Below are 27,644 nucleotides of genomic sequence, written 5' to 3'. Positions count from 1 at the left end.
CTTTGTTACAAGCTACTGACAGGGCAGTTGATGCTTACTGCTGAATGTGACACATATGTACATTACCACTGTGTGTCTAAAACTTTGTGCTTAAAACTGTGTGATTAGGGTCAAAGTTATTTTATATTCAACTGTCTAATGCTGTGATTAGAGGCTTAAATAGGAAAAGTTTACATAACACAAAATAGATGTGATTGCTGGAATTAAGCAGATGAAATCATAGGAAGCCCTGCAATTAAGCAAATTGTAACCAACTCAAGTGTGCAACCACCAAGTAATATATTAAAGCAACTAGACTTTGTCTTTCCACAAGTAACAGTTTCCGCAAACAACAAGACCATGTCCATGACCACGTATGTGAGAATGGTTTACTGATTCATAAACCAAACAGAATTAATACTTCAAAAAAACATCTTGTAAAATCTCTGCAGCAAAAACACACACAGTCTCATAACCATTTCCCCAGTTCCCCAGGGGAACCAGCTAAATTCTGTACTCATCAAGTTCAACTGACAGTCGTGTACTGAGCCCTATAGCCTGCTGTATTGACGTGCTAGCATGTGATGTACAATAATGTATGTAAAATAATGTACACATTTCTAAAAGCTGTTATATGCTTTTATTCTTTAATCCCTTTAAACTTGTTACTATAAGAAATGTATTTACACATTATATAAAACAGGCTGAACAGCCTTCAATAAGGAAGTTGATCTGATAATAAAAACAGAATTAGAAGAGAACGCAATCAAAGATGAGAGCTGATCCAAGACATGAATAACAGGAAATTTCTGTCAGAGTTGTACACAAAGTAATAGCAAGCTGTATAAAATTATGGTTGGGGAATTTCAATGCTCATGGTATAATAAAGGCTGATGATGCTCAAGGATGATAACTGTCAGGTTGTGATGTTTACTTTGACAGTCATCTGATAACAAGATAGAATGCATTAAGTATACCTCAATTTTCCATCCTGTACTTTATATATATATATATATATTGCTGAGACTCAAATTTTATGATATTTCCACTATGTAGTTTCATGAAATTTAATTTAAAAAAAAAGACAAAAACAAAAAGAATGATAGTAAAACAGACAAGTAAATTAATTAGAATTCAAAAAGTATAGATTTATCCCCAACCCTGACTACAGTCTTAACACTATTGGGGCAAGTCATGGTTCAGTCTGCTGTAAAATGTTTGTTATTTTTCTGCCTAGCCTGGCTATCTAAATAACTCTCTGAAGATTATCACTACAATACAAAGATTATTGCTCAGTTATTGATCAGAGTCTTGCCTTGTCTGATGTTTGCAGAAGAAAGAAAGTCAACAGAGCAGATTACTACCAGTCAGCACATTTGTTATAATTCTGTACATATCTAAAACTATAGAGAAGTTTCACCTGGTATCAGGTCATGAATTTTAAACAAAATGGTGTATGGGACATTGAGTGAGATGACGCTTTAGTCATCAGACTCAGTAACACATTGCTCCACTATTTCCCGCAGGTTAGGGTTCTCCATTGCCGCTGCTACCCGCTCCTTATCATTGATCTGTTTGTTAACTGCAAGACAAAAAAGGAGGCATGAATTAATCACATGCTTTATATGAACACAGTAAGATAAGTACTTGTACATGGGCACACACTGTATTCATATGTGCATAAATATATCTCCTTGGAAGGTCTAAAACAGGGTGTATGCAGATATCCTCAGGTAAAATTTGTTACTTTAAGATGTTTTTGGGTTTTTTTGTTGTTGTTTTTTTACAACTGAAGCAACAGTAACAATCTTTATTAAACAAAAAAATTGCAAAAGCAGCAAAACAGTAATGATTAGTGTAAATACTTTTAGTGAGTAAAAACAAAATGGTTATACTTTGGTCAGCTTTGTTGTTGTTTTAAAGTGCTTTAGAAATAAAGTGGTATGGTATGGTATAATTGTTTTGACCTTTTTAAATAAAAATTTACATTTTACAGTATATCAAGGAGTGGAAAAAACTTGCTTTGTGGTGTTAAAGTAGGTCCTGAGCATTTACAGTAAATAGCCCATGATATGCAACCCCTAAAACTGTATTTGAACTTGCTCATACATTCAGTAACATATGAAAAATCAGTCATTGTGTCTTGATATTTGATTTAGTGTCTCATTAAACCTCACTACATATGTGCCATCTTTGACCTTTGCAATAAGCTGTTTTTAATATATGGAGATAATTCAGTACATTCCATATAGTCTGTCCTATGCCTTTTGCACAGAAACATCTGACTCTGGGAACAATGCTTTATATACGTTTTCTTGTTCATTGTTGGTGCGTCAAAAATAAGTTCCTAAAACCCAAATGACCTCTGCTCTTGGTGTTGTCATCCAACCAGAAGCAGAACAAATGTCAGATGCTGTTGCTGGAGACAGCTGTGAATGTTCTCTCAGCACACTGGCAGGAGGCAAGATCTGCCTGTCAGTTTGCACACATCCTTGGAAAAAGCAGACTTTCTTTTAAATACATTTTCTGCCTCTTGCCATGATTATGTCATTCAGTTGCTTTGATTCTAAAGAGTTTAAATGTGTCCTGGCACATTGTAAAATGGGCTTCAGAGCCATTCGGGGACACCGGTCATAGCCAGCATGAGTATTTGCTGTTCTCCAGTCATAGGGCCTGTGCGACAAATGTTAATGCAACCACATCTCCACATTGTACAAGCGACAGACCTGAAATATTGTGTGTGATGAGAAGATGAGAATTTGCTTAAAAGTTGATTTAAAATATCAATTTATGACAAAAAAAATTCTAATGTAAAATTATTTGTAAAATGTAATTTCAGACCAATTAAAAACATTTTAAGTACCCCTTCTAAACACTATTTCCATGCACGTTTTACACTACTACAAACTTACTGTCTTCTTCGGTTGAATGTGTTCCCTCTGTGATGTAAATTTCCAACTGTGAACAGATAAACACAATAGGAAAGTGATAAGTAAAAATGTTAAAACACAGCTCAAGCTCTGGGTGGACAAACCAGTTCTTCACATTTTTATTGCATTTCATTAAAACTCACATCATAAAGCAGTGATTCCAAAACCCATACGAGTCATATGAGCCCCTGGAATTAGGCTAAGCAAAGTTGTATTGTGAGAAAAGAAATCTAAATTTGCCTCCTGGAGCAGACTTTACCTTGTGCTTGAAAGGAAGACATCGCTGTAGTTTCACTTGTAAGCAAAGACCTGCAACACAAATCATTGTAAATAACCTCAATTTTTAATCTTGTCCATTTCAAATAAATATGTAGTATAATCTTTCAATTATATATGTTTATGTTTTATACACTTGAGGATCCTAGACTAGTCTCAGAAATAAATTCTGTCTGTATATCTGTATGTCCGTCCAGTCGATTTTTTTGTCACAGAATCAAGCAAAACAGGCTTGACAGAATTTAAACGAGTTCAAAGTTCAACGAAATCAAAATGTTAAGTAGCAGGGACATTATGAGCAGGTTTGTGCCAGATTACCTTACCGAACTGAACCTTACACAATTATATTTCTTTGTATTAATTAGTTGGGCAGAGAGGTCTGCTGTACAGAAAGACAGGCAGACATGTACGTGGAGTTCAACCTGAAATAATAATATCACTGAGTACATAAATATATAATTAATATTAATATAACATAATATAATTAATTAATACAAAAAATAACATGAGCAGTAAAAAGCTTAAGAATGTGTAAGAAATCATTTTAAACATTTAAATTTATTATGGCCAAAACTATAATTAGCTATTTTAACAGAATTCTCCTTTTAAAGCAGGTAAGACAACAGCCACCCAGAGAGAAATTATTTGCAATTATTCCACTTTGCATCATGGATTTGAATGTAAAATGAGATACTAAAATGTAGTTCTTGAATATGTTTGGGGTTTTGTGAGATTATGATAGAAATGTAAATGATTGATCTAATTACATTTTATATATATATACAGTACTGTGCAAAAGTCTTGAGCTACCAATGATTTCTTCATTTTATCACTTACTCACTCATCTTCTATACCGCTTTTATCCTGTATTAAGGGTTGCGGGGGGCCCGGAGCCTATCCCAGGAGGCTTAGGGCACGAGGCAGGGTACACCCTGGACAGGGGCCAATCCATCGCAGGGCACACACATACACACACTCACACAACCATTCACACACTATAGGCAATTTGGGAACAGCAATTAGCCTAACCTGCATATCTTTGGACTGTGGGAGGAAACCGGAGTACCCGGAGTAAACCCACAAGGAGAACATGCAAACTCCATGCACACAGAGACGGGAATCGAGCCTGGCCGGGAATCCAACCTGGACCCTGGAGGTGCAAGGCAGCAGTGCTTCTTCATTTTATATTAAATTAAATTATGTAGATAAAATGAAAGAAATTGGAGCAAATGTTTAACTGCAACAGGCTGCAACATGCTTAAAGATACAATTTAAAAGTTGGTTGTTTATGTACCAACCTCAGCAGCCTGATGCAGTTAAACATTTGACCGGCCTGATCATCTGTCATCATCTGTACCTGTTTCTCATTGGTTCATGCCTTAAAACGTTTTTATGCTTGATTTATAGGTCAAACAAAAATATTCCTCTGAACCTGTCAGTATAACAACTAGACTGAAAATTAGGGCAAAATCTTGCCAAATATGAAAGCAAAAAGTCTTTCAGGAAGCCTGGAGAACTATTCCTCAAAACTACATTAAAAATGAAAGAAAGTCTGTCTCTTTGAAAACAAAATATGAAGAAATGAGTGGGGCTTAAAGCTTTTGCACAGAACTGTATATTTTTATAAGAAAAAACTAAAATGATTTCAATTTTTATTTATTATATACTCATAAGTATATGCTCTTTGTTACACATGGTTCATGTCATAAAATAATAAATCTCTGGCATATGAGAGTTAGCTAGCAAAATAATCTGTCATCCCTAAAAGTGTCCTTATCGTAAGAACTCCCTAAATTCATTTTAAAATGAACAGCGAAAAAAAGCACAAAAGGAAGAACAGGCATTTACAATGAACCCAACCCTTATCCAAGTGTGTGACCTGTTGAACGTTTTAATGAAAGTATAAAGCCAGACAGTTAGAAGGAAAACATAAAACCAGACCATAAAACAAAAACCAAACAAGGTAAGGTTGTGCAGATTAATAAAGCAAGGAAAGCTGTAAAGGAGTCAAACAAAATTTTGAACCAGGCAAAAGATTTACTTTAAACATTACCCTATCATCTTCAATCCATTAACATCTTCAGGGGTATTTAAGGTCAATAATTTATGTTTAATTCATTCAGCTGACAAAATCAGTTTGTAATCTTCGCCTTATTGGAATGTGTACTTTCAGTCAGATCATGCAACTCACAGTGCTGTTCTCCTCGTCAGTCTTAACCGAAATGAAAAAATTTGTTCTACTGTAGGTAAACTAAGTTTATGTTTGACATGGGTACTGTCTGCTTAATCATTGACAACATAAAATTAAAGATTCCATATTTTAGTATTTCTTCAACATATTACCATAGGGAACTGAAACTATTTTGGAGTTACTGTGCTAAGCTGAGCCAAGCCCCTTCAGAAAACAACCTTGCTAAGCCTGGTGAGGTCACAATAGGAGAGAAAATCTAATTAGCTTGTTTGAAACCTGGTCAATACAAAAATGTAATGCACTAACTGCATTTGAGGCCAAAAAATCAGTGATTAACGTTTTATAACAGTCAAGCCACACACTCAACTGCATGGATTCACTCACTTTTAAATGGATTGTTTAAAAACCAAAACCAAACTTTCTTCTTCTTTTTATTATTATTTAGAGTTTCTTTAGAGTTTCATGCCACATCAAACTATTTTTGGTTGCATAAGTCAGTCATTTATATAAATACAATGCAATTTTCTGTTTTTTTTTTCTTTCTTTTTTTTTTTCATTTTTGTGAAGCTTCTTTGAGACAATGACCATTGTTAGGCGTTATATATATAAAATTTAATTGAAAATTGTCACTTTATATGATTAGTACCATCCAACCAAATGAACTAAACCAAAAACTGGATTCCAAATGGCTTCAGACTCCCGACAGAAGTGCCTGTAATATACAAAAGCCATTTGGAATTCTTTAAAACTCACTTTAAATGAGTTTCCAGCTATAAAAATATTTACACTAGAATTTTGGTTGCATGGGCGGGCATGTTTTGGGCTCATTACAAGAGTTAAACAAATACACATCAAATTACAAGTACACATGTGTTTGACTTTCCCTAGTAAAATTTACAGACAATAAAGTCTCTTTTCACATAATCACCATATGTCTCAGGATTCGTTTAGGGGAGTCATTTAGTCAATTACTTTGAAACAAAGTTATCTGGTATTAGGCTGTGGTCTGGGGAAAAAAAAACCCTGGATATGTGTGCTTAAATTCTAGCAAACAACTAATAAAGAAAAATCAGGTCTTGACCTATTTTTTCCCTGCCTGTAACATACTTTGACTACAAGAGATTATATTAAATTCAAAGCTCCAAAGCTGCAGTGGTCAAGACATACCAAAAGTGGTGCAAAAAAGGAAAACCAGTGAACTGGATGAAGGGTCATGTGCAGCTAAGGCTCACTGATGCATGTTTGGAGAGAAGGCTGGCCCATGTAGTCCAGTGCAATAGAAGAGCTACTGTAGCTCAAACTGTTAAAAAAGTTAAATGATGGTTTTGATGGAAAGGTGTCAGAGCACACAGTGCATTGCAGTTTGTCACCCATGGGGCAGTACAGTCACAGACTGGTCAGGGTGCCCATGTTGACCGATAACCACAACCAAAGACACCTACACTGATCATCAGAACTGGACCATGGAGCAATAAAAGAAGGTGGCCGGATCTGATGAATCACATTTTCTTTAACATCATATGGTTGAATTAGATTAAATCCATATGAATGCACTTAATGATCAAAAATTGCCAGCTGGTCAAAGTGTCAGTCACATTATCAAACAGTGAAAAGCACTTGAATGTGAATTGATAATATATAATTTTTTTAAGCAAACAGAACTCACTGAATTCATCTACAATCATTTCAGTGAAAATTTACACTGTGTCTTAGGTGATAATATTAGAGAAAGCTCTGTAGTAGTGATCCTGAAACTGAAATTCTACAACTATATTATTTAAAATAAGTTTGTTTAAACAAACACATAAGCTATATGTTAATTTATTAATAAAATAACAATTAGTTATATTCTTTCTAATAATGATCATCTGTTCTCTCTTTCTGAGGAAAGTTTAGGCATTAAAAGATAGATACGCCTTTGTGTTGAACTACAAAGCATTGTGAGTTCAATCGATCACAATGTGCTTCAGTCGGATAAAGCGTTCGAGCCATTAACTGAACATGTTCTTTATCTTTCACCCACCTATCAGTGTGGCCAGAGAACAGTGTGGCACTGTAGGGGAGAACCTGATAATGATGAGGTACTCGTCGTCCCCTAAGTCTTGAACTTCCACACATTTTTCAGTCACCACGTCCAGCTCCTCCAGAGTGTTGGGCTTCTCTGGATCTCGAATGGTGCGAATAACATCTGAAAGAAAAACAGACCAAAGAAATAACTAAATAAAGATTAACCCACACCCCATGTCTTTAACAGACAGTGATACTGTTCAGAGCCTGTAGTCTGTGTTAAAGCAGCGGTGCGTTAAATTGTTGCACTTCAGATCAGAAGGTTGTGAGTTCAAATCCCAGCAGGGCCCTTAACCTTTCAGCTGTATAAATGAGATAAGCCACCCTGGGATAAAGTCTTCTGCCAAATGTCATAATTGTAACCCATACGGAAAGACAAGGGTGGTTTATTTTTCTTATAGGTGTGACATTATGTAGTTAAAATAAAATCACCAAACATGAAACAATGAAGACTCCCAACACTTCCTGGATAGTTAGCCAGGCACTGTTTCCCCGTTAGACGGTTAACCCACCACTCACCATACACTTCTAAAGCCTTCTCCTCCATTTTTTTAGACCTTCTAACATTATTTTCGCTAGAAAGCCTGGTGAACTGAAAAACCTTATTTACAACACTGGAAATTATCTCCATTTTCCAAACGGATCCATAATAGCGCTCTGTGACTTTGACACCAAAGAGTCAAGCTGCATTAGACTGAGCTTGTGGTGTTGTCCCAAATGCCTTCCCTAATCCCTAGATAGGCTCACTCTATAGGCTATGACACAAATTCGCTGTAAAACACTAGATCTCCAAAAGGGAGTGATTTGGGATCCAACCTAACCAGATCCACAGCAGAAACTTTGACTTCCGTGTTTTTTAAGGCATATGTAGATGATGACCGATTTAAACAATAAAAAGAGAATATTTCTCGTTAGATTTCCTTTACCAAACATTTATCCGATACAGAAATATTTATAATAACGATATTTCTCTAAACGACAACGTCGCCATAAACTGACACTGTTTAAGCAATCGGTTGTCTATTACTCTTGTCTAGGTTTTTCTACCTAGCTGTGGTTTCATTTGCTAGAGGCTATCACGTGATTAGTGATGGCACGTGATTGTCAGCTGCGTTCTGTTATTTCTTCCTGTTTACTAACACCTGAGGGATGCTCGCTCTCTGAGTTCCTCTCAAACCAAAATAGGAGACGTTAGTCTGTGTGCTTTACTGAGATATGTGTTTATTACATTGTTTTGTTTATTAAAACATGTTAAGCAGGCCTGGAGCGCGTGCACCCTGTGCATTAGAAGTCGCTCTCGTGCCTGACATTGGGCTGAGTGCAGACATCCAGCACACGGTTAAAGCCAGGCTGGCCGCAGGCTCTGCGCTCCTCTGCTGTCTGCACGCCGACGGAAAGCTGACGATCAGTGATGTCTCTGAACCTGGCACTCCGGCCCGCGTGCTCGAAGACTCGCACACAGAGTGAGTTTATCATGTTTCCCAATACAGTATCTGTTCCCTTCTTTTTCCGCCTGCCTCCACTCCACAATTCAGTTAGTCAGTCAGTCATTTGTCATCTATCTATCTATCTATCCATCTATCCATCTATCTATCTATCTATCTATCTATCTATCTATCTGTCTGTCTGTCTGTCTGTCTGTCTGTGCGTCTCCCTGGCTGTTCCTGTTTGTCTGTCTTTTCCTGTTAATTTCTGTCTGTCTATCTACCTTCTTGTCAGTCTGTGTCTTCATCTATTTATACATAACATTTACACAGACTGAAAGACTCTCTCAAGATCAAACCCCTACACCACTATCAGACTTTCCTTTTTTTGCACCACTATTTTATACTGAATTCTTATTAATATTTGCAACAACAGTACCAGTCAAACGTTTTTGACATTAATTCCACGATCATGACCTGATTTTTATTTCTTTCTACTGTACATTATAAAACAATACTGAAGGCATCCAAAATATTCAATAATCTCTTTTGAACAGTTGATATTGAGATGGGGCTACTTATGCTACTAATCTGAGTTGCTGTTTAATTGGTGATTTTTGAGGCTGTTGAACTTCAAATGAACTTCTCCTCTGCAGCAGAGGCAGGTTTTGATCTTGCTACCATGTAATGGTCTATTGTCTCTCATGAGAGCCAGTTTCTTTAGGGTGCTTGATGGGTTTTAAAAATGCACTTGATAATACTGCTCTTACAAGAACTATTCCAGAACAGCTGACCTTCGTGTCTTTAAATAACAACTGACTGTTGTTGTTGTTGTTACTTAATTACCTAATTTCATGAGCATTATTTCATAGTTTTTAAATCTCCAGTATTGTTCTAGAATGTAATCAATAAATCACTAAACAAAAAGCATTGAATTAGAAAGTGTGCCCAAATTTTGACTGCTACTGTATATTTCTGCTACTATATGTTATACATGCTATATGCCACTAAATATATTGTTCGATAGCTTTCTCTGGGAGGTGTACACTGAGCAAAATAAAGCCAACAAGCCCAGACTCCTGACTATGAGACCAGCCTGTAATCTTAGACTTCATGAGATTGATTCCGAAAGCCAGCTGACATCAGTGTCCGAGTGTTCTACAGACCGACTCTTGCAGCTTGTCAATAGGGACTTAAGTGAGTGTTAAAACATGAGATGTACAATATTCCAATATAGCTTCTTAACATTTTGAAGAACAACATCATACTGTTGCTTTGTAACCATGCATATTATACTGTTGCTAACTATTTAACTTCATCCTCTTCAACCAATCATCATTGCTGTTTCAGATGCCAGTGCACTGTTCTCTATGAATCTGCTGTCATTTGTTGATGGCTGCTGTTACCTCCTTCTGAATGGACATGTCCTTGTACATCTTTGGTGGAAGGAGGGCTCTGCTGAGCCAGAGCTGCTGTCCTCCTGTGTCCTCAGCCTGCCTTCTGAAACTCATGAAATGTTTACTGATTACCAGCTCTGCAAAGGCATTCTGTTCATGCTAACGAGCATTGGATTCATATGTATCCTTTTTATCAACAGAAACGTTGAGAAGATGTTACATACTAACATACAAGTCAGAGAAATGGGTTTTACTAAAGTGACCCTAACATGCTTATTATTACATTTACATTTAGATATTTGGCAGATGCTTTTATCCCGAGCGGTTTACAAAAAGTGCTTTGAAGTTTTCCTTATTATTAGGTAAACCTATCTTACCTGATTTGTAACCGATTACATCTCCTTCACGTTTGTAATCAAGTAGACACCTGACCATCACAGAAATATGTGGGCTTTCCCCAATCAACTAAAGCATATAATAGCTTAAGATGTCGGTGTATGCTAAAGAATTTAGGACTTTCTTTTCTCTGGAAATTAGAAGAACAAACTTGTCTCAGCATGACAATGCCCCTTTGTACAAAACATGCTCTATGGCTTGCCATGATTGCAGTGGAAGAACTCAACTTTCCTGCACAGAGCCCTGACCTCCTCTACACCACTAAACACCTTTGGGATGAACTAAAACACTGCTCCTGAAACTCTATTTCTAATAACATGCCCAATAAGAACAAAATGTGTCTCAGTTTCACTGCTGTGTCTGATACCAGTCAATTTTATAGCTGTGCTATAGAATGTAAATTACTGATGTTATATCTCATCCTATCGCTGTCCCATGTAAATGATGAAGGGGGTCTGAACATACGCACATCAGCCATCCTGTGTATGGCTGCTGTGTGTATCCTGCTGTCATTCCCTGCTTATCCATGTGGTGAAATACCAGCGTAAATACGGAGGCAGTTGAGCACCATGTTACACTGTGTACATGTCTGAATAGCGCTAACCTCCAGCTCTGACAAGTGAGGTTAAACCGAAAGTGCAGGTCAAGCTAAAATATGTAATTCCTCGGATGACCACCAGAGACTGACTCAAAGTCTGTTACTCAATCCCTTAAATATTCTCCGTTTAAAATGCCCACCTTTAACAGAAATAAGCATGTTTACAGTCTGGTACAAAGATTTTCCATTCATTACAACTATATGGGGAGAATTATGTTATTCATCAATTAAAATAATTTTAAGCCTTAAAATATAAACTTATGCATAATTAGTGATTGTCTGCTATGCCTCTCTTTTGCTAACCAGCTAACTGTGATTGTTGTAGTTAAACTTACCACAAGAAATATAGGAGTGTATGGGACATGTGTATGATGGAGTTCAGTCAAATGCAAAGTAATGTTAGCATATAAATTATTGTTTTGGCTAAACTGCCTAGCTTGGGGTAACTAAAGTCAGTAGGTGTGTTCTAACCAACAGTAACGCTTCATTCGCCCCACTATTTGCCCATTTATGGAGTTCTTACCAAGATGATGATCAAAGATCGCACAGTTGAACTTCAGAGATGCTTTTCAACAAACCTATTTTTTACAGTCTATGGTGCTGACTTTTGAATTTATTCTGTGCTCAACATTTATTGAGCACGTTTTATTTATAAATAAAAATAGAAACTCTCTTGTATCTAGTAAAATTTGTGTGTGTTCCAGGATTCTGGATTTTCTAGATTAACAAATACTTTGAAATGGAAGTTCTGAGTCTGCAATTTATATTTCATTTCGGGAAAAACACTCACATGTTGTTCAGTTGGTCCTTCTCCTTAACAGTGTCTATCAGACGTGGTTGACAGTGCAGATGGGAAGCACCTTGCTACAGTGGAGCTCCCTGCTTACTACATATCAGGACAGAGAGATGCTGACCTTGCGGATTCCCTCTCTTCTTTCTGCCTTCTCCAAATCTCACAAGACCTCAGCACAGCCGTGGTTGCCACCAGCCTGAACCAAGCACTGGCAGTTGACCTCAATGATTATTTCAGGTTTGTTTATCAGTCAGTTGCATAACACTTGCTTGTGTTCCATGTTATTTTTTAGGGGACAGACTGCTCTTGCCATATATTTTTGATGACAATGTGAACGTATGCTGAGTTTGTATTCAATTTCTTCATCATGGCTTTGTTTTTTTACAGGCTTCACATAAATCACTTGCACTGTCGGCAGGATCCCAGACCACTTCCTCTCATACCAACAAAACCTTGTGATCAGGACAGCATTGCTAACTCAACCTACAGTCAGTCTGTACTGGGTACCCACTTCCAAACCGATCAGTAAGGCGCCTACATACCTTTATTTTCTGCTTTTTTCCCTTCTTTTAAACGACTCAGAATTTGGTATCAGATTTGGTATTTAGTGCCACTTTAATGTTGTAATTGTTTGTTAGTGCTGATCATCTGATTTATCCCCAACTGGATAAAAACAGAGACATATATTTTTCCTTTTTATTTCCTTACCCCTTTTAATTTTTTTAATAAAACTTTAAGATGCTTTATTTAAAAAAAAGACGTAGATTTTTCTGATAAATAAATGTTCATTGATGTGTCTGACATGGGCTATAACTACTATGTAATTATAGCCATGGCTTACATCTTAACCGTTTGTGTACAGCTCATGGGAGGCAAGGCTGGCATTGCTCTATAAGCAAGCTAAAGCTCCAGTTTCTTCAGCTCTACGGCTGCCATGGTACAAAGACCTCCCTCGCTCCGAGTGCCAGCAAGCAGCGGCCACCACCAAGCTCAGTCAGTCCGCTGTATCACCTGGGGGTGCTGTAATGTCTTTAAGTCTGCCTGAACAGACCACACCGACCCAGCTGATTGTCTCAGAATTTTCAGCAGTGCTTAGCTTTACCTCACCTGGGAACAGCAGCACAACCCTTGTCTACTGGGACTTTCAGACTCGGGTTGTTACATGTCATTGCATTGATGCGCCAGCATTGCCTGTTTGCTGGTCAGAAGAGGAACACCTCTCTCTGATTCTGAAAGGTGAACCTTTAACTTGACTATTTTACATGTATTTGCCAGATAAATGCTGTTTAGTCATGAAGTGCTGCCCCAACTGCTGTTACCAATGATTCATTCAAATCCCATTTGTTTTCAGCTTACTGTTGTATGACTATGACTGTACTGTAGTTTGTTATGTGTTTGTGTTTTGTGTGTTTTAGCATCAGGAATGTCTCTGGTGCTATTCTCGGTTACTCAGGAGGAGCTGCTGAATAGATTGATGGTGTTTGGTAGTGCTGGTGTGGTAGACTCACTGTGCCATCTTAATGCTTGGGGACTCTGTTCAATGCCAATCCATTCCCTCCAGGTGCACTTTATAACCTCATTTATGCCATAGAAATATACGTAAATTTACAAATGTATCAATATAATTTTAGCAATACAGTTAAAACCAGGATTGTGAGCATAATTCTTTCAGGAACTGTGGTTATATATCAAAAAGTCGTATATTAAAGTAAATTCCCTCATAAGAAATAATGGAAGCTCCCATGATTCATTTCACAACTCAAAATGTTCATATAAAATAATTAATACAAAATATAAAGTAAAAATAAAACAAATTACCTTTGAAAAGAATCCCGGTAGAGCAGTGTTTTCATTAGTGTGTATCTGTGCATGCGTACAAGCGTTGAATCTGTAGTAAGATGAGTGGAGGGAGAGGGCAATTGTGTAGTACGACTTGCGCTTCTTCCTTCCCTCCTCTTGTTTTACACAGTAGCCCCTCCCTCCTTTAAAAAAAGAGAGAAGGGAGGGGGCTAATGTGTAGGACAACTTTCACATACACACGCACACTCACTCACACACACTAACGGAAACAGTGCTCCATCAGGAAACTATAACAAGGAACCTCTCTAATGACATTCGCACGTGCGCACACATTAATTGAATCTCTGCTCTCTGACAGAAAAAGAATCTGAATCTTTAACAAGGAACCTCTCTAATGACACTTGTGTTTGCTTTATGCGCGCGCGCACACACACATGGTCACAATGTTATAATAAACAGTACACATGCACACAAATGTGACTTGTACAAGTGACGCACTGAGACTGAGCATGGGAGACGATTATCCACAATCCCACAGCACACGAGAGAGAAGAACCATTCGCTCAGTTGTGATCACGTGACATAGACATAGTGCATGGCCCAAAGCACATGCGTACTACTTGTTTATTGAGCCCTCGCTCGTTTATGAAGTTAAACTTTATTTTAAAATTTTGCTCGTCTTGCAAACCACTCACAGAATAAGTTACTAGCAATCCAAGGTTCCACTGTACATATTAAAGGTTTGTGTTTGAACACAAATCAATAGTATTTTACTTTTTGTTAAAACAAAATTGTATTCTAACTCCTCTTAAACCATTCATGGGAACCTTTATTAGGAAGGTGGAGATGTGCACCAGCCATTTAATTTTTAGAAGTAGCATGTTCAGTCAGCAGGCAACACATGTCTTCCATGGAAGACTCGTAAAATTTGGCATCATAACAATAAACAGTAGTATAAAGCAATAAATGTCTATCTTTTTTTTTTAGGCTGGACTAAAGAACCGGCAGCTGGACATGGTGGATTTCTTCCTGAAGAGTAAGGAGAACATTCTCTGCCCACCCACAAACTATAGTCTGCCTGATCTGTCACCAACCTCAACACAGATGCAGCTGCAAAGTAAGCTTTTATGGTCTTTTATTTATTTTGTTTTGTTAATTCAGAATGAACGAGTTATTAAGGGCTGTGAATAAATGTGCTTAAATCTTTTAACTTCATTACAGTAAAACCTCGGATTGCGAATAATGCGGTTTGCAAGTGTTCCGCAAGACGAGCAAAGATTTTTAATAAATTTTGACTTAAAAAAACGAACAAGTCTTGGTTTACCAGTACCGAGTATCATGTATTACGCGTGCACTTCTTGTTTTGATGCCGAGCATCACGTGATCACAACTGAGCCAATGTTTTTTCTCTTGCGCTGCGGAAGTGGGTAATCGTTTCCCCTGCTGGGTCTCCGTGCACGTCTCCCACTAATATAATCAATATTCGTGCATGCGTGCACGCCGTGCCGGTTTACACACTCACCTTCTCTCTCTCACTAAAGGTAGTGTGTTGTGTGTGTGTGCCTGCGCGTAATTTGACACTGTGGTTTCACACACCGTTACTTTTTTTTAGGGTAAAGTGCAGGTTAATTTGTTTTATTTTGATTTTATATTTTGTATTAATTATTTTTGTTTTTTCTTTGGGCTGTGGAACGAATACATTTATTTCCTATTATTTCTTATGGGAAATTTTTATTTGGTTTATGAGTGTTTTGAAATACGAGCCCACTTCCAGAACGAAGTGCGCGCACGTGTGCGTACATATGTGTATGTACGTGTGTGTACGTATATGTGTGTGTGTGTATGTAAGTATACACATACAGGTTGTCTCCTACTTGTATGCCTTTGACACAAATTTGACTCAAATATACAATATAAAGCATGGACTAGTTGCACTAATGTGTTTGACTGATGGCACTTAGTTAGAAATCTATTAACACAATGTAAGTATTTATCCAATGATGGAAACTTCAGAGCACCTTTTGTAAGTTAATCTGGATAAGCGCACCTGCCGAATGCATAAATGTAAAACATACCAATCCCATTAACTAAATCTGTCCCCTTTCCCAACAAAAACCGTTGTGTGTGTGTATGTGTGTATGTACACACATTCAGTATGTGTTCATTCATTCATTGAACTCAAACAATGAATTAATTCTGGTCAGTTCTGGATAAACAGTATTAAACAGTGAAATTTGTCCTGACAGCTCGAGCTACATACTATTGATTGTGAGTAATGAACAGCTTTAACTGGAAAGAGCATGGTAATTACTCAGATAATTAAGCATACAAAACTAATCATAATGTACCACAGATGATTTGATTACCTGGGCTGTACTTTGAGGTGCAGGGGGTTGTGCTTGTTAAATGAGAGAGAAATGAAGCAAGCTGTGCACTCGGCTGACAGACTCAGTGAAGACGTAGATTGTGTACTGACGTGATGCATTTTGACATTGAATTAGATTAACTTGTGTGTGTGTATGTGTATTGCTTGTTGCTCTTTTGTGCATAAATATAGTTTTTTCATTCATTATTTTGTACAATGTTTCCTTGATTCTTTGTCATCTTGCCAAAATGTTATTAAATAATATACAAATATAATAAAAATGATGTAAAATATTATTAAACTATATAGTTATGTAGTTTAGAATGATATTCAGTATAAAATTCAGTTGTTGGTTGGCATGCTAAGCTGTTACTAGTAACCATAGTTGTTTAAGCCTTATCATTATTGATTGCTTATGTCTGGGAAAAGATGTTCAGGATCTGTGTCCAGCATTGGATCTGCTTCAATCTGCTATCAGAGACACAAACACTGAGGCTCAGAGTCGGCAGTTCTGCGAACAACTGCTCAGCATTGCATTAAACTTCCTTAACACACAAATCCGAGTCATCCTGACCAGCACTCCAGGTAACACACATACAATTCATTAACAAACATCTTTAAGACTTATATGAACTAATGTTTACTCACTCATTCAATATGGTTGATGTGTAAAAGACAGAATATGTGCTATATGAAAGGTATTCAAGGTGTGAAAAAGGTGTTCTGTCATGTTGTATGTCTTGTGCAATCTTTGCACATTGACCAGGTTCTGCATTTTTCTGTTACAGAGTTGGATGCTGACTTGCATGAGTGTGTGAAGATCTTGAATGGTTATATCTCTGAACTGCGTACTTATCTGAGGAGGTACCCCTGGCTAGAAGGGGGTGAGCCTACTTCCTCAGACACTGTCCCTGGTGCTGCCATTGAAGATGAATGGGAAATGCGCTCTGTTGAGGTAGGGGCCTCTAAAGGTTGCCCTGAATGTGATGGTCACAAAAGTGTTTATGAATTTTTGTTTCTATCGCTTTGCAGCCTCTAATTCTGTCTTATTAGATGTTTATCTTGACTGAATTAGAAGTAATTATAAACCGGATTTTAGTTTTTTTATTGGGCAATTGACAAAGGCAGATTTATTAGTGTTTGTTCTGACACTAATCTTAGCTTGTCTATGGAAAAGCAAATTGAATAAACCACTTTAAATTTCCCATACATGCAATTCTTTCAGTTTATTCAGCCTAAACTGCATTTTAAGCATGTAAACCTGTGTTGTTTGATAAATATTTACTTTTAGACAATCTATATGCAATTTTCATTCAGATGGATGAAAATCCTTGTGCTAGTTCGAACAGTATCTGACTCAAACACATTATTAGATTGGCACGGTGAAGAAAAAATGTTTTCCTGATTTAATCAAATTAAGGATATGCTTATTTTTTCATTTTTATTGACATGGGTAGTGACCCTAAATGACGGCTACAGCCGAACTTGCACATATTGCTAGATTGACTCTAGTTTGACATACCAGGCATGCTATGACAACAAGATGAGGATAATCCTGTAAAATGTCTTTAAATGGCGGGCTTCTCTGGCTGGTGGTGACATGTTTTAAATAATCAGGTTTTCCTAAAAAAGCCACTCACAGGATAAAACACAGAAGCAGGAAATAAGATGCTGAATTCAGACAATGAGAAATTGTTATCTGACAGTTGCAGATAACTAACTTTAAAATTAAACATAACAACCCTCATAATAAGAATGCATTGAGTTTTAAAGCCAATTCCTTTGTTCCACTGAAGAGTGATTCCCTATTTTGTTATGCCACATCTAAAACTATGTGGACTAAAGTTCTTGAAGACGCCCAAAACAGTCTTATATAAAAAAAGATAGATAGTTAGTCTTATGAGGAGGGTTCAAGTAAAAAACTATCGACATTTACAGAAGATTCTTAGCCGCAGGAAAAACCTCTGAAAGATTTCCATGCATGATGATCCATGTGGTTTGGAGCCCACTGCAGTCGTTTCCATGAACGTTTCAGCGAGTGGAATGCCTGGTCCTTTAATTTAGCTGTGGATTATATAGAGAAACTATATAAAGGTAGTTTTTACTAAAAAATTAAATGGAAAAAAAAGAAGGATCCAAACAGATGAAGTATGTTCAGGTTTTAAGAGGTACAGGGCAACATATTTATATCTATATAATGTATATTGTGCCACCACAATACCATTTTGTTAGCAAGGAAGCATAACACCTTTCTGACTAGTTACAGAGAAAGACAATGAAGCAAAACAATATGCTTCCAACACAATCTGTTTGGAACGTCAGTTTTAATTTCTATGTGTTTCTTGTTGTGTGTTATTGTGTGCATCTTTTAGGAGGTTGTCCAATGTGCCATTTTAAACAGGGAGCTCCCACGTGCGCAGGCTTATCTGCGCAGGCGCAACTGTCCCGAGCAGAAGCTGGAGGAGCTAAGAAAAACTGGCTTGAGACTGGCATTCACGTGTCTTACACACCGAGACCTGCAGCAGGCTACAACACTGTTCACTAACATGGTACACAACTGCAACAACCATGACATGTACATGTACACACTTTTAAAAAGCTATTTGAAGGTTTACATGCTTTTTTCATCCATTCTTGTCTGTGTTTTTCCTCTCTTTCGGTCTTTTCCTTTGTCAATTTTTAGGGATTTAATGTAAAGGAGCAACTCTACAATATCTGTGTGTACACGGCTGATTGTGACCTTAGGGCCTTTATGGTGAGTGAGTGAGTGAGTGAGTCCTTAATTAATAACAAACCAAAGCTGCCAAATCTTATAATTTTCATATGTTGATAGAACTTCAGTTAAACTGAGGTCCTGCTTCTAATTATAGAATGTAAATAACTTGTCATTTAACTGTTTGGAGTTTGTAATGATTGAAGCAGTTTGCTGATTATTTTTTTTTGCTAATTAAACAGGTAGAGGAGCTGAAAAGACTTAATCATCTCCCCACTGATGACTTACAAAAAGTGGAGTTCATTAAGCAGATTGAAAATTTGTGCTCCAGACCAGCAGCAAGATGTTCAAAGGCTTTTGACAAAAAACGGTATGCAAGTTTTATATGCCCTTTGGGTTGGGCATCAATAACACTAGGATGTCGAATTCATGAAATCAAGTTTTAGCACATTATTTAGGTATACATCCTAATCTTTAATACCCAGGAAAAAAATAATGGGTCACATATGCAAAGATACAGTACATATAATCAAGTGTTTTTATAGTTGTTTTGGGGCGTTTTCATGACCTAAAAATAATAACAATATGAGCATGTTGTGAGGTTTTTTTTGCCATTCCCTTATTCCTGCTTATCCCCAAATAGATGCATTTTAAAAGTAACAATATACTAAACCTATAGATTTATTTTATTGGTGAAATAATTTAAATTGCCTGTATAGCGCATTTTCTGCTTTGGGCACCAACACAAAATCCATAATCAATCATAAATTTTAATAATGAGAAGTAGATTAAGACCTGATAAATATGATATATTAAAAGAAAATTCTAAGCGACTTTTCATTCTACTACATTCAAGCTACTTTTTCATGAACTTTCTATTAATCTTTGTGACTGAGATAACTTAATGGATGAAACATGAAGTTATATAGAATACTTCATTGCATCTTGCACTGTTATATGTAAATACTACATTATCATTAGCTTACTTGCACATACATATACCTTTGAAATAATGTTTTTTTTCCTCTTCTTATATTTTTATATTTACTGTATATGTTTATGTACAGTTGGGGGAACACGGGTCTAAGAATTTCATTATGGTAATGATGCCTCATTGTTATCTGTATATGACAATAAAACTTGAAACTTGAATAGTTAGTAAAACATTAACCACATTGTAAAGCAGTTTTGATATTTCATGGATCATTTCCAGTCTCCGGTCAACACCAGTAGGTTTGTTGAGATGAGTAAAATAAAATAAACTAGAGCGTTGTATGTATCTTCTGAAGCCATCTTGCATCACCTTTGTGTAGGGTTCTTCAAAGAAGCCAGATGGAAACTGAGAACAGAAACCTGCTGCAGGAGATATTGGATGAACCCTTGTCCTGCTCCATTCAGTCCCTGGTTGGCTCAGTGCGGCTGGACTGGGTCAGGCATTGGGACAACGACACACAGCAGTCTGTGCTGCTCTCACGACTCCCAGACCACTGTGAGTGCATGAATAAATGTTACTAACTGATCATTTATTACATTATTTAAGCAGCATCAATAGAGCTTTTAGGAGAGAATACATTATTTCCAAGGGGTGTTCAGGTCAAGCAGGGACTTTTGATTGTGCAGAATGACAGAACAAGGTTATGAGAATAAAAAACTGCCATCATTTTTTTATATCATTCCCTTTAATAGCCCAAACATATGGAAAAGGCTTGGAGCAAAGTCAGGACTGTAGAGAGGATGTGCCGAATTCCTGTAATGTTAGTAATGAATAGTTCCAGGCCACCTCGGCCGTTATCACCATTCACTGGCATACATTCTTTAAAATGTTTACCCCATTTAAATGCAGCTAAGAGTCTCATCACCGTACTGAGCTTGAAGTCTTCTAATATATATCAATCAGTTTTACACCTTCATTCACCTTTATGTGTTTACCTACGAGCTAAACTCTGTGTGACATCTAATTTGATGTGAATACATTTTTTTATTTTTTTTGTTTTAAAAAATGCCCATTTCTCTTATGGAAAAAAATATTATATGTATAAATCAGTTATAAGAGCTGCTTTGATGTTTTATTGCTTTAATGTTTCCTTTTCTTGTCTTAGTGTTGGGCTCCTGTGACCCATCTGTGCTGTGGTCTTACCTCACCTCCCTCCATGACCAAGACAGAATAACTGCATGGCTGACTTACACAGCCGCACAAGACTGTGAGAGCTCTGCTGTCTCTAAGTGGCCTGCACTCACTGCTGCAGTTGTGGACGGAAACACCTACTGCAGTGATTATATGAAAGACCAAATTCTGGACATGCTTGCCAGGTTAGAATAAAAAACAAACATTTAGAAGTTAATTTTCATGTGAGCTGCTTTTTGTATATTTTTAGGTAATGCTGATATTTTGGTCAGCTGGTTAGCAGTCTTTGAGATGACTAGCATGATGGTTAATGTTACGGCTTTAGGACCTAATTTGTTTGACTGGTGTACAGATGAGAAGATGAGAGAGCTGAACAGAATAAAACAATACAAAAGCACTGCTGAATCATTTCCCTGAGTTAGAGTCCAGCAGGGAGTCAAGCAGTATTGTTGGTAATGCAGGAACCCAAGTTAACCCAAAAGTAAACATATGATTTCATCATAAAAATAAATATTTTTGCACCTTTGAAGATCATATATAAATTAATTTATATTTTTTGATATTAGCATTTAAGGTCTTTTTTTTCCATTTTTGTAAAGTCTGCTAGCAGCTTTTAATTCCACTTATTTAAAAGGTAAGAAAGTTATTTGTTCTTTTTGTACTCCACAGACAAGAAGTGTTCGTGCAGTCAGAGATGTCTGACTTTGAGCAGTTGCTGTGGCGGTTAGGTCAAGCGAGAGGTCTTATGCAAGACAACAGTGGCCCTCCTGTCCCACAATTCCACTCTACCAAAGGCCAGGACTTCCACACATGCTTTATTCAGCATTGTCTGGAGAACAACCTACATTATCTTCTCTATACCTACCTACAGCATTACAGGTACCTTACTAACCTGCATATTTATCACTTTATTAATTGGACTTCATTGTACAGTTAAGTACAAATAAATAGCATGATTTAAAAATACCTATACAGAAAACGCATAAATACAGACTTACCTGGGGCCTGCTGGCAACCTTGTGAGATTATCACATTCACCTGTTGCTGTGAAAAATCAACTTATTTTGTAATCCCACTGACTATTTAATGCTCTGCATAAGCTCATTGAGTCACTGCGGGTAATGGTTTCGTTTCTGTCAGAACCTGGTGCGTATATAGTACTGTTCAAAAGTCAGTCTAATTTCATTATATTAAATGATACAGGTTAAGTTTAAGAAATTGAAAGAAATTGTCCTGTGACAGTGTTTAAAGATACAACTTTAAAATTGACTCTTTATGTAATAAACCTCCGCAGCAACCTCATTTCCCCTTTAAGTTTTTAAGTTAAGCCTTTATTTGTCACATACACATTACAGCACAGTGAAATTCCTACTTCGCATATCCCAGTGTAACTGGGGTCAGAGCGCAGGGTCAGCCATAATACGGCGTCCCTGGATCAGTTAGGGTTAAGGGCCTTGCTCAAGGGCCCAACAGTGGCAACCTGGTGGAGCTGGGGATCGAACCGCCGATCTTCCGATCAGTAACTCAGTGCCTTAGCCCTCTGAGCCACCACTGCCCCAAGCTCTCGTCTGTTTCCACCACTTAGTATTTAGCATCACCAGTATATAAATCACTGGCCTGATCATCTGTTATCATCTGCACCTGTTTTTCACAGCTTCATGCCTTAAGTTAAATGTTTTTAAGCTTAAATGATTCATACGTCACAGAGTGGCTAAACAAACAAAAAAACATTTCTCTGAAACTGGTCGTGTAAAGCTACTGGACAAAAAAAAAGAGAGCCAAGCTAATTTCTTTAGGCCTGGATAACTGTTCCTCAAGACTGCATTAAAATAGAAGAAGGTCTGGCTCTTTAAAACTGTGAGGGGTGATTCAAGACTTTTGCACAGTACTGTATGTTTACAAGTACTGTATGTACGTTCAAATAGCCAGTAGAATGATAAGCAACATGAAACAATTTAAGTGTACAAATAGATACCAATTTATGTGCTTTCACCTTTGTGTGGTGTTTAATTATAAACTTGATTTCAATGTTGAGCTAGTATTATCCTAAACTTTCTGATTTTTCTGTCTATTATTCAGATTGACTCCCAGTAATTGCCCTGCAGCAGGAGACAGAGATTTATATGAGAGTTACCCCTGGTTTGAGATGATGGTCAAAATGCAGAGCATCACCAGAGATCTCAAAAGTAAGTAATAAATGTAGAACAGCCATTTTGCCATTTACTGTAACAAGCAGTATCCTAAAGTATGAAAAACACCCTAACCCATTTTTAAATTATAAGAGAAAAAAAGCAGTGATGGGAATCTTCGGGTTCCTATTATTTAATTACTTGTCCCTAATAACTTAAGACTTTTTATGCAGCTATGATTGACTTTAACTAATATTAAATTTTCAACTGCCCTGTTTTTAGATCCAGAGCTAGTGTTTCAGGCAAGCCTTACAAGTGCACAGGTGCTGCTACCTGGCAGTCAGGCTAGTGTTAGCAGCATGCTGCTGGAGGGACACAGTCTTCTTGCACTCTCCACTATAATGTTTGCACCTGGGGGCATTGATAAGGTAAGAGCACTTTATTGTCTTTAAGCCCTAACCATTTAAAATGCAAGTAAATGGTATTTCCATTAATTATTTATACCTTTGCATACAAATTGCTAATTAGTTATTTTCCCCTATTATTAATCTTTCTTATAGCTTAAAGAAGGTACTGTAGGTAGCATTCAGGACTTCTGGATGGATATTATTCTTCTTAACTTTGGTTCTATGTCTGCTTATGTAGGTGGTGACAGAAGGCGATAAAGGTCAGGACGTTTTGTCTAGAGTGGACCCACAGCTCCTGAGGATGGCTCTGAGCGCATACCCCAAGCTCAAAGCTGCCCTTTTTCCACAGTCTGGCCCAAGATTCACTTCAGTTTCTGATGTATCAATATACCATCTCATGCAGGTATATACAGTATGGGTGAACCAAAAGTCTGGATCCGAAGACAAAATTTTATTTAAAAGAATACAGTACATTTGAGTTGCTGTAAAGTGAATTGATTTAATGATGGTTATGTAGTGGTGATTTTCACCTTTAGTGCAGGGATTGTTCTGGACTGATGATGAACCAGAAGAAAACATTGTTGGTTTTAAAGTCATTTTGGGTCTAAACTTATAATCAAATTCTGTAGGAGAACTAAATGCCTATGGAATTCAGTCTTTTGGGGCAACATGTCTCATGTGGGTGCATTTATTAATCAACTAGCTGAAGTACCAGCTATCGATAGGAAAAGTGTTTTTTAATCTGGCACATGACCGCTCATAACTTTCCTTTTACTGAACATGTGGGTGGACAGACATGCGGACATTTTTCTGAGACCTCCAATGAATGAAACGTAAAGAGATCATCGAAAGATTGAGTTCTGTTCAATAAACTAACATTTCTTTTATTTATAATAGTTTATAATAGTGTCTAACAAACAACCACAGAATTACAGCTCATTTTCAACATGTTAAGTACAAATAGTCTAAGTAAGTTCCATCAAATTAGCAAGAAAATCCTTCACCCTGAGAGTTCGAAATTAATGGCTGCTGTCATTTAGCATTTCTGTGGAAAAGTGCTAATCGCCTTGTCAGTGGGATACAGACAGACCATAATTAATCAGTAACAGGATCACGACAAACTCGGACAAAATTGAGCCATCTGTTCACTGAGGTTCTAAAAAGACCTCATGAGATACATCATGTTTTGGAGTAATTAGACCAGTCTCATGGGGTAGAGAAGCGGTGCTCAGTTTTCAGTGTTGGCTTTCATTTAGTGTCTGACTATTAGCATTCCTCTCACACATCACGCTCTGGTCTAATTATCAGTTCTGTGCTAAGGTTTGTTGAACTCTCACATACAGTACTTATTACAATTTTGGCTGCTTCACCCTCAGGCTAGTGATAGAGGCTAACGAACCGGACAGCCGTTGCTGATAATGAACATCTTAGCTATTAACGTGTGGCAGGTTAAGTTAGGACTCCACTTCTGCTGTCATTAATGATAGAAAAATTAATTAAGATAAAGCTGACTTTCTGAAGGGCTCCTTTCTGCGTTCTCATTAAGATTGTCTTGTCATTCTGTTTGAAATGTAGCTTGTCTGTAAGGGCCAAAGTCTATGAGGCCATAAGATGCTACTTAGGTGGAGTTTTATGTGTTGTTTGGGAGAAAATTAAATTGATAAGTCATTAATTTTTGAGACAGACATACAGTCAGAAAAATACCAATTTTTACAGATCCAATTGAAGAAAAGGAAAGTTTTGCTTAAGTTCACACTTAGATCCACACAAGGGGCTAGCCTCAAGGTCAGTTCACAGACATTTAAATGAACTTGATAACTGCTTGGTTAAATTTCACACACTTTGTTGGCACTTTGTTGCACACATGCATACTGTACACTTACTGGCCATTTCATTGGGCGTTCAGACATGTTTATCAGAATGAGGGGATAAAAGGTGATTTTAATGTCTTTGAATATGACATGGTTGTTTTTCTGGTCTGAGTATTTTTGAAACTGCTGATCTACTGGGATTTTTATCCACAACTATCTCTAGGGTTTACAGAGAAACACCTGGAAAAAGTCCAGTTAAAATATCCAGTGAGTAGCAGTTCTCTTGGCATAAATAACCTTTTAAAGATAGAGATAAGGCAAGGATGGCCAGACTGGTTCAAGCTAATAGAAAGGCAACAGAAACTTAAATAACATCCGAGATATTCTCATGTACTCCATATATCTCCAAATGCACCACACGTTGAACCTTGAAGTAGATGGGCAACTGTGAAAGTTCACACCAGGAGCCCACCCTGTCAGCTAAAAACAGGAAACCACAGAAAAAAAGTTACAATTTGCATGAGCTGACCAGATTTGGACATTAATTGATTGAACAAAAACATTGCCTGGTCTGATGAGTCTTAGTTTCTGATGCAATTTCTGTGTTTAAATGCTCGGGTCAGAATTTGCCATTAACAAATGAACCAATAACTGAACCAACAGTTCAGGCTGCTGCTGGTGTAATTTTTTCCTGACCATGTCTATCCAAATCCAAATTAAAATTAGGATTTGTCCAAATCCAATATTTGTCACATACACAGTCACACACAGTACGATATGCAGTGAAATGCTTATGACCTTTATCCTTATTAATTAATGCATAATCCCTTTATGACCGCAGGATAACGCACAATGTCCCAAAGCTAAAATCATCTTAACCTGGTTTTCTTGATCATGACAATGAGTTCACTGACCTCAAATGGCCTCCAGCGTCAATAGATCTTAATCCAAGAGAGCACCCTTGGGATGTGGTGGAACGAGAGATTCTTATCATTGATGTGCAGCTAACAAAACTGCAACAGTTGCATGATCCCGTCAAGTCAAGTGTCTGTAATTACAGTTATACAAACATATGACAGTTCATTATTTAAAATCAAGAAGTAAATCAAATGTTGCAGTGGTTGTGGCCAACTGCTTCAAGAGTAATGAGATGCTGTATAAGAAGTTTAAGTTTGATGATCAATTAGTCATACTAAACACTGAGTGAAAATCAGAAGAGTTTTTGTCATTGTTAAATTGAAGAAGGATGACATTTTTTTCTGAGTGTTTAATTATCTTTTTTCTTCTGTGCAGTCATTGCATCCACTGGATCCCTCTAGACTGTTTGGGTGGCAGTCTGCCAACACACTCGGCACTGCAGGTAGACATTTCAGTTTCATGCACTGCTTAGAAAGGTTTAAAACAACTTTTTTGGTCACTTACATAACATTTTTATCTCTAATGATCCAATCTTTCTATAGAAACATCAGCAGAGCTTCCTCATTTCTCCAGCCCCCACTTGGTTAATAAATATGCACTCATTGAGAATCTAGACTTTTTATACTATCTCCAACACGGCAGACCTTCCTTTGCATATGGAATTTTCATTATTCAGCATCTGGCCGACTCCACCAATGCCAAGCTACAGTGAGCATTCTTTATGATTGTTGACATGCTGGTTTCTTATATACATCATTTAATTTTATTATTTACAAGCTGAGGAATGATACAATGATCTTGTATTCACAGTAAGATGTTCTTTTTTTATTATTATTATTCTCCAGGATGAGTCGGGCAGTGGAACAGGCTTACTCTCTCGGCCTTCTAAATTTCAGCTCTTCATCTATAGCTGCAGCCTGCGTGTGCTTCTTTGAGTTATTGGGTGTATGCAGTCTAAAATTGAGGGTCGACCTTAAGGCTCTCAACCTTATCCTCAGGCTTTGGAGCCAGAACTGTGAGGACAGCAGCATGGCCTCACTTAAACAGTCTTTAGGTAAGGCAAAGAAAAATTACCCTGGGAAATTTTCTGGGAGTGAGTGTATGCATTTTGTTTGTGGTGTGTGTATGTTTACGTCTATATGCATTTTTGTGAGAAGGCATAGGTTTAAATGTAATCTAATGTCTTTCTAATTGTTGCCCTCTTTTCTTTCTTCAGTGGACAAGGTGAATAAGATGGTGGCAAGTGAGAGACAGACTCTAGAGGAATTATTGTTGCACCTGGAGGGAGCCGTGAGGGATGGTGTGGAGAGCAGAGGAATCAGCAG

At 37.3% G+C, this 27,644-nt stretch overlaps 2 protein-coding genes across 2 annotated transcripts in view; one reads left to right on the top strand and one right to left on the bottom strand.

Moving 5' to 3' along the window:
* Nucleotides 1-604: 604 nt before the first annotated feature.
* On the bottom strand, nucleotides 605-8,281 carry ciao2a (cytosolic iron-sulfur assembly component 2A). The gene is made up of 5 exons (XM_053491174.1): nucleotides 7,963-8,281; nucleotides 7,400-7,564; nucleotides 3,169-3,218; nucleotides 2,892-2,937; nucleotides 605-1,561 (listed from the first exon to the last, which is right to left on the bottom strand). The coding sequence occupies exons 1-5, from the start codon at nucleotides 8,072-8,074 to the stop codon at nucleotides 1,461-1,463; spliced, it is 474 nt and encodes a 157-aa protein (XP_053347149.1). The 5' UTR covers nucleotides 8,075-8,281; the 3' UTR covers nucleotides 605-1,460.
* Nucleotides 8,282-8,552: 271 nt separating this feature from the next.
* The window catches only part of spg11 (SPG11 vesicle trafficking associated, spatacsin), a 32,835-nt gene continuing 13,743 nt past the window's right edge, over nucleotides 8,553-27,644 (top strand). Inside the window, exons 1-23 of the mRNA XM_053480354.1 lie at nucleotides 8,553-8,906; nucleotides 9,895-10,064; nucleotides 10,218-10,445; nucleotides 12,090-12,288; nucleotides 12,439-12,576; nucleotides 12,914-13,287; nucleotides 13,467-13,612; nucleotides 14,839-14,968; nucleotides 16,646-16,801; nucleotides 17,005-17,171; nucleotides 18,589-18,765; nucleotides 18,900-18,971; nucleotides 19,172-19,299; nucleotides 20,243-20,418; nucleotides 21,029-21,239; nucleotides 21,724-21,933; nucleotides 23,134-23,240; nucleotides 23,466-23,611; nucleotides 23,829-23,993; nucleotides 26,695-26,761; nucleotides 26,862-27,027; nucleotides 27,165-27,373; nucleotides 27,536-27,644. Of these exons, the coding sequence (XP_053336329.1) occupies nucleotides 8,692-8,906; nucleotides 9,895-10,064; nucleotides 10,218-10,445; nucleotides 12,090-12,288; nucleotides 12,439-12,576; nucleotides 12,914-13,287; nucleotides 13,467-13,612; nucleotides 14,839-14,968; nucleotides 16,646-16,801; nucleotides 17,005-17,171; nucleotides 18,589-18,765; nucleotides 18,900-18,971; nucleotides 19,172-19,299; nucleotides 20,243-20,418; nucleotides 21,029-21,239; nucleotides 21,724-21,933; nucleotides 23,134-23,240; nucleotides 23,466-23,611; nucleotides 23,829-23,993; nucleotides 26,695-26,761; nucleotides 26,862-27,027; nucleotides 27,165-27,373; nucleotides 27,536-27,644 (3,866 nt within the window). The 5' untranslated portion in view covers nucleotides 8,553-8,691. The remainder of the gene's footprint in view (nucleotides 8,907-9,894; nucleotides 10,065-10,217; nucleotides 10,446-12,089; nucleotides 12,289-12,438; nucleotides 12,577-12,913; nucleotides 13,288-13,466; nucleotides 13,613-14,838; nucleotides 14,969-16,645; nucleotides 16,802-17,004; nucleotides 17,172-18,588; nucleotides 18,766-18,899; nucleotides 18,972-19,171; nucleotides 19,300-20,242; nucleotides 20,419-21,028; nucleotides 21,240-21,723; nucleotides 21,934-23,133; nucleotides 23,241-23,465; nucleotides 23,612-23,828; nucleotides 23,994-26,694; nucleotides 26,762-26,861; nucleotides 27,028-27,164; nucleotides 27,374-27,535) is intronic.

The sequence above is a fragment of the Clarias gariepinus genome, chromosome 2 (genome assembly GCF_024256425.1).
Source record: "Clarias gariepinus isolate MV-2021 ecotype Netherlands chromosome 2, CGAR_prim_01v2, whole genome shotgun sequence".
NCBI lineage: Eukaryota > Metazoa > Chordata > Actinopteri > Siluriformes > Clariidae > Clarias > Clarias gariepinus.
This window is presented reverse-complemented; position numbering and strand designations above follow the sequence as displayed.

What these genes read in the sequence shown, in the direction of transcription:
- ciao2a (XM_053491174.1), bottom strand. Translation starts at nt 8,074, where the DNA reads ATGGAGATAATTTCCAGTGTTGTAAATAAGGTTTTTCAGTTCACCAGG. An exon ending in GAAGGCTTTAGAAGTGTATG is followed by an intron (nt 7,565 to 7,962) that starts GTGAGTGGTGGG and finishes TTTTTCTTTCAG; the next exon opens with ATGTTATTCGCACCATTCGA. An exon ending in GTCTTCCTTTCAAGCACAAG is followed by an intron (nt 2,938 to 3,168) that starts GTAAAGTCTGCT and finishes ATCTGTTCACAG; the next exon opens with TTGGAAATTTACATCACAGA.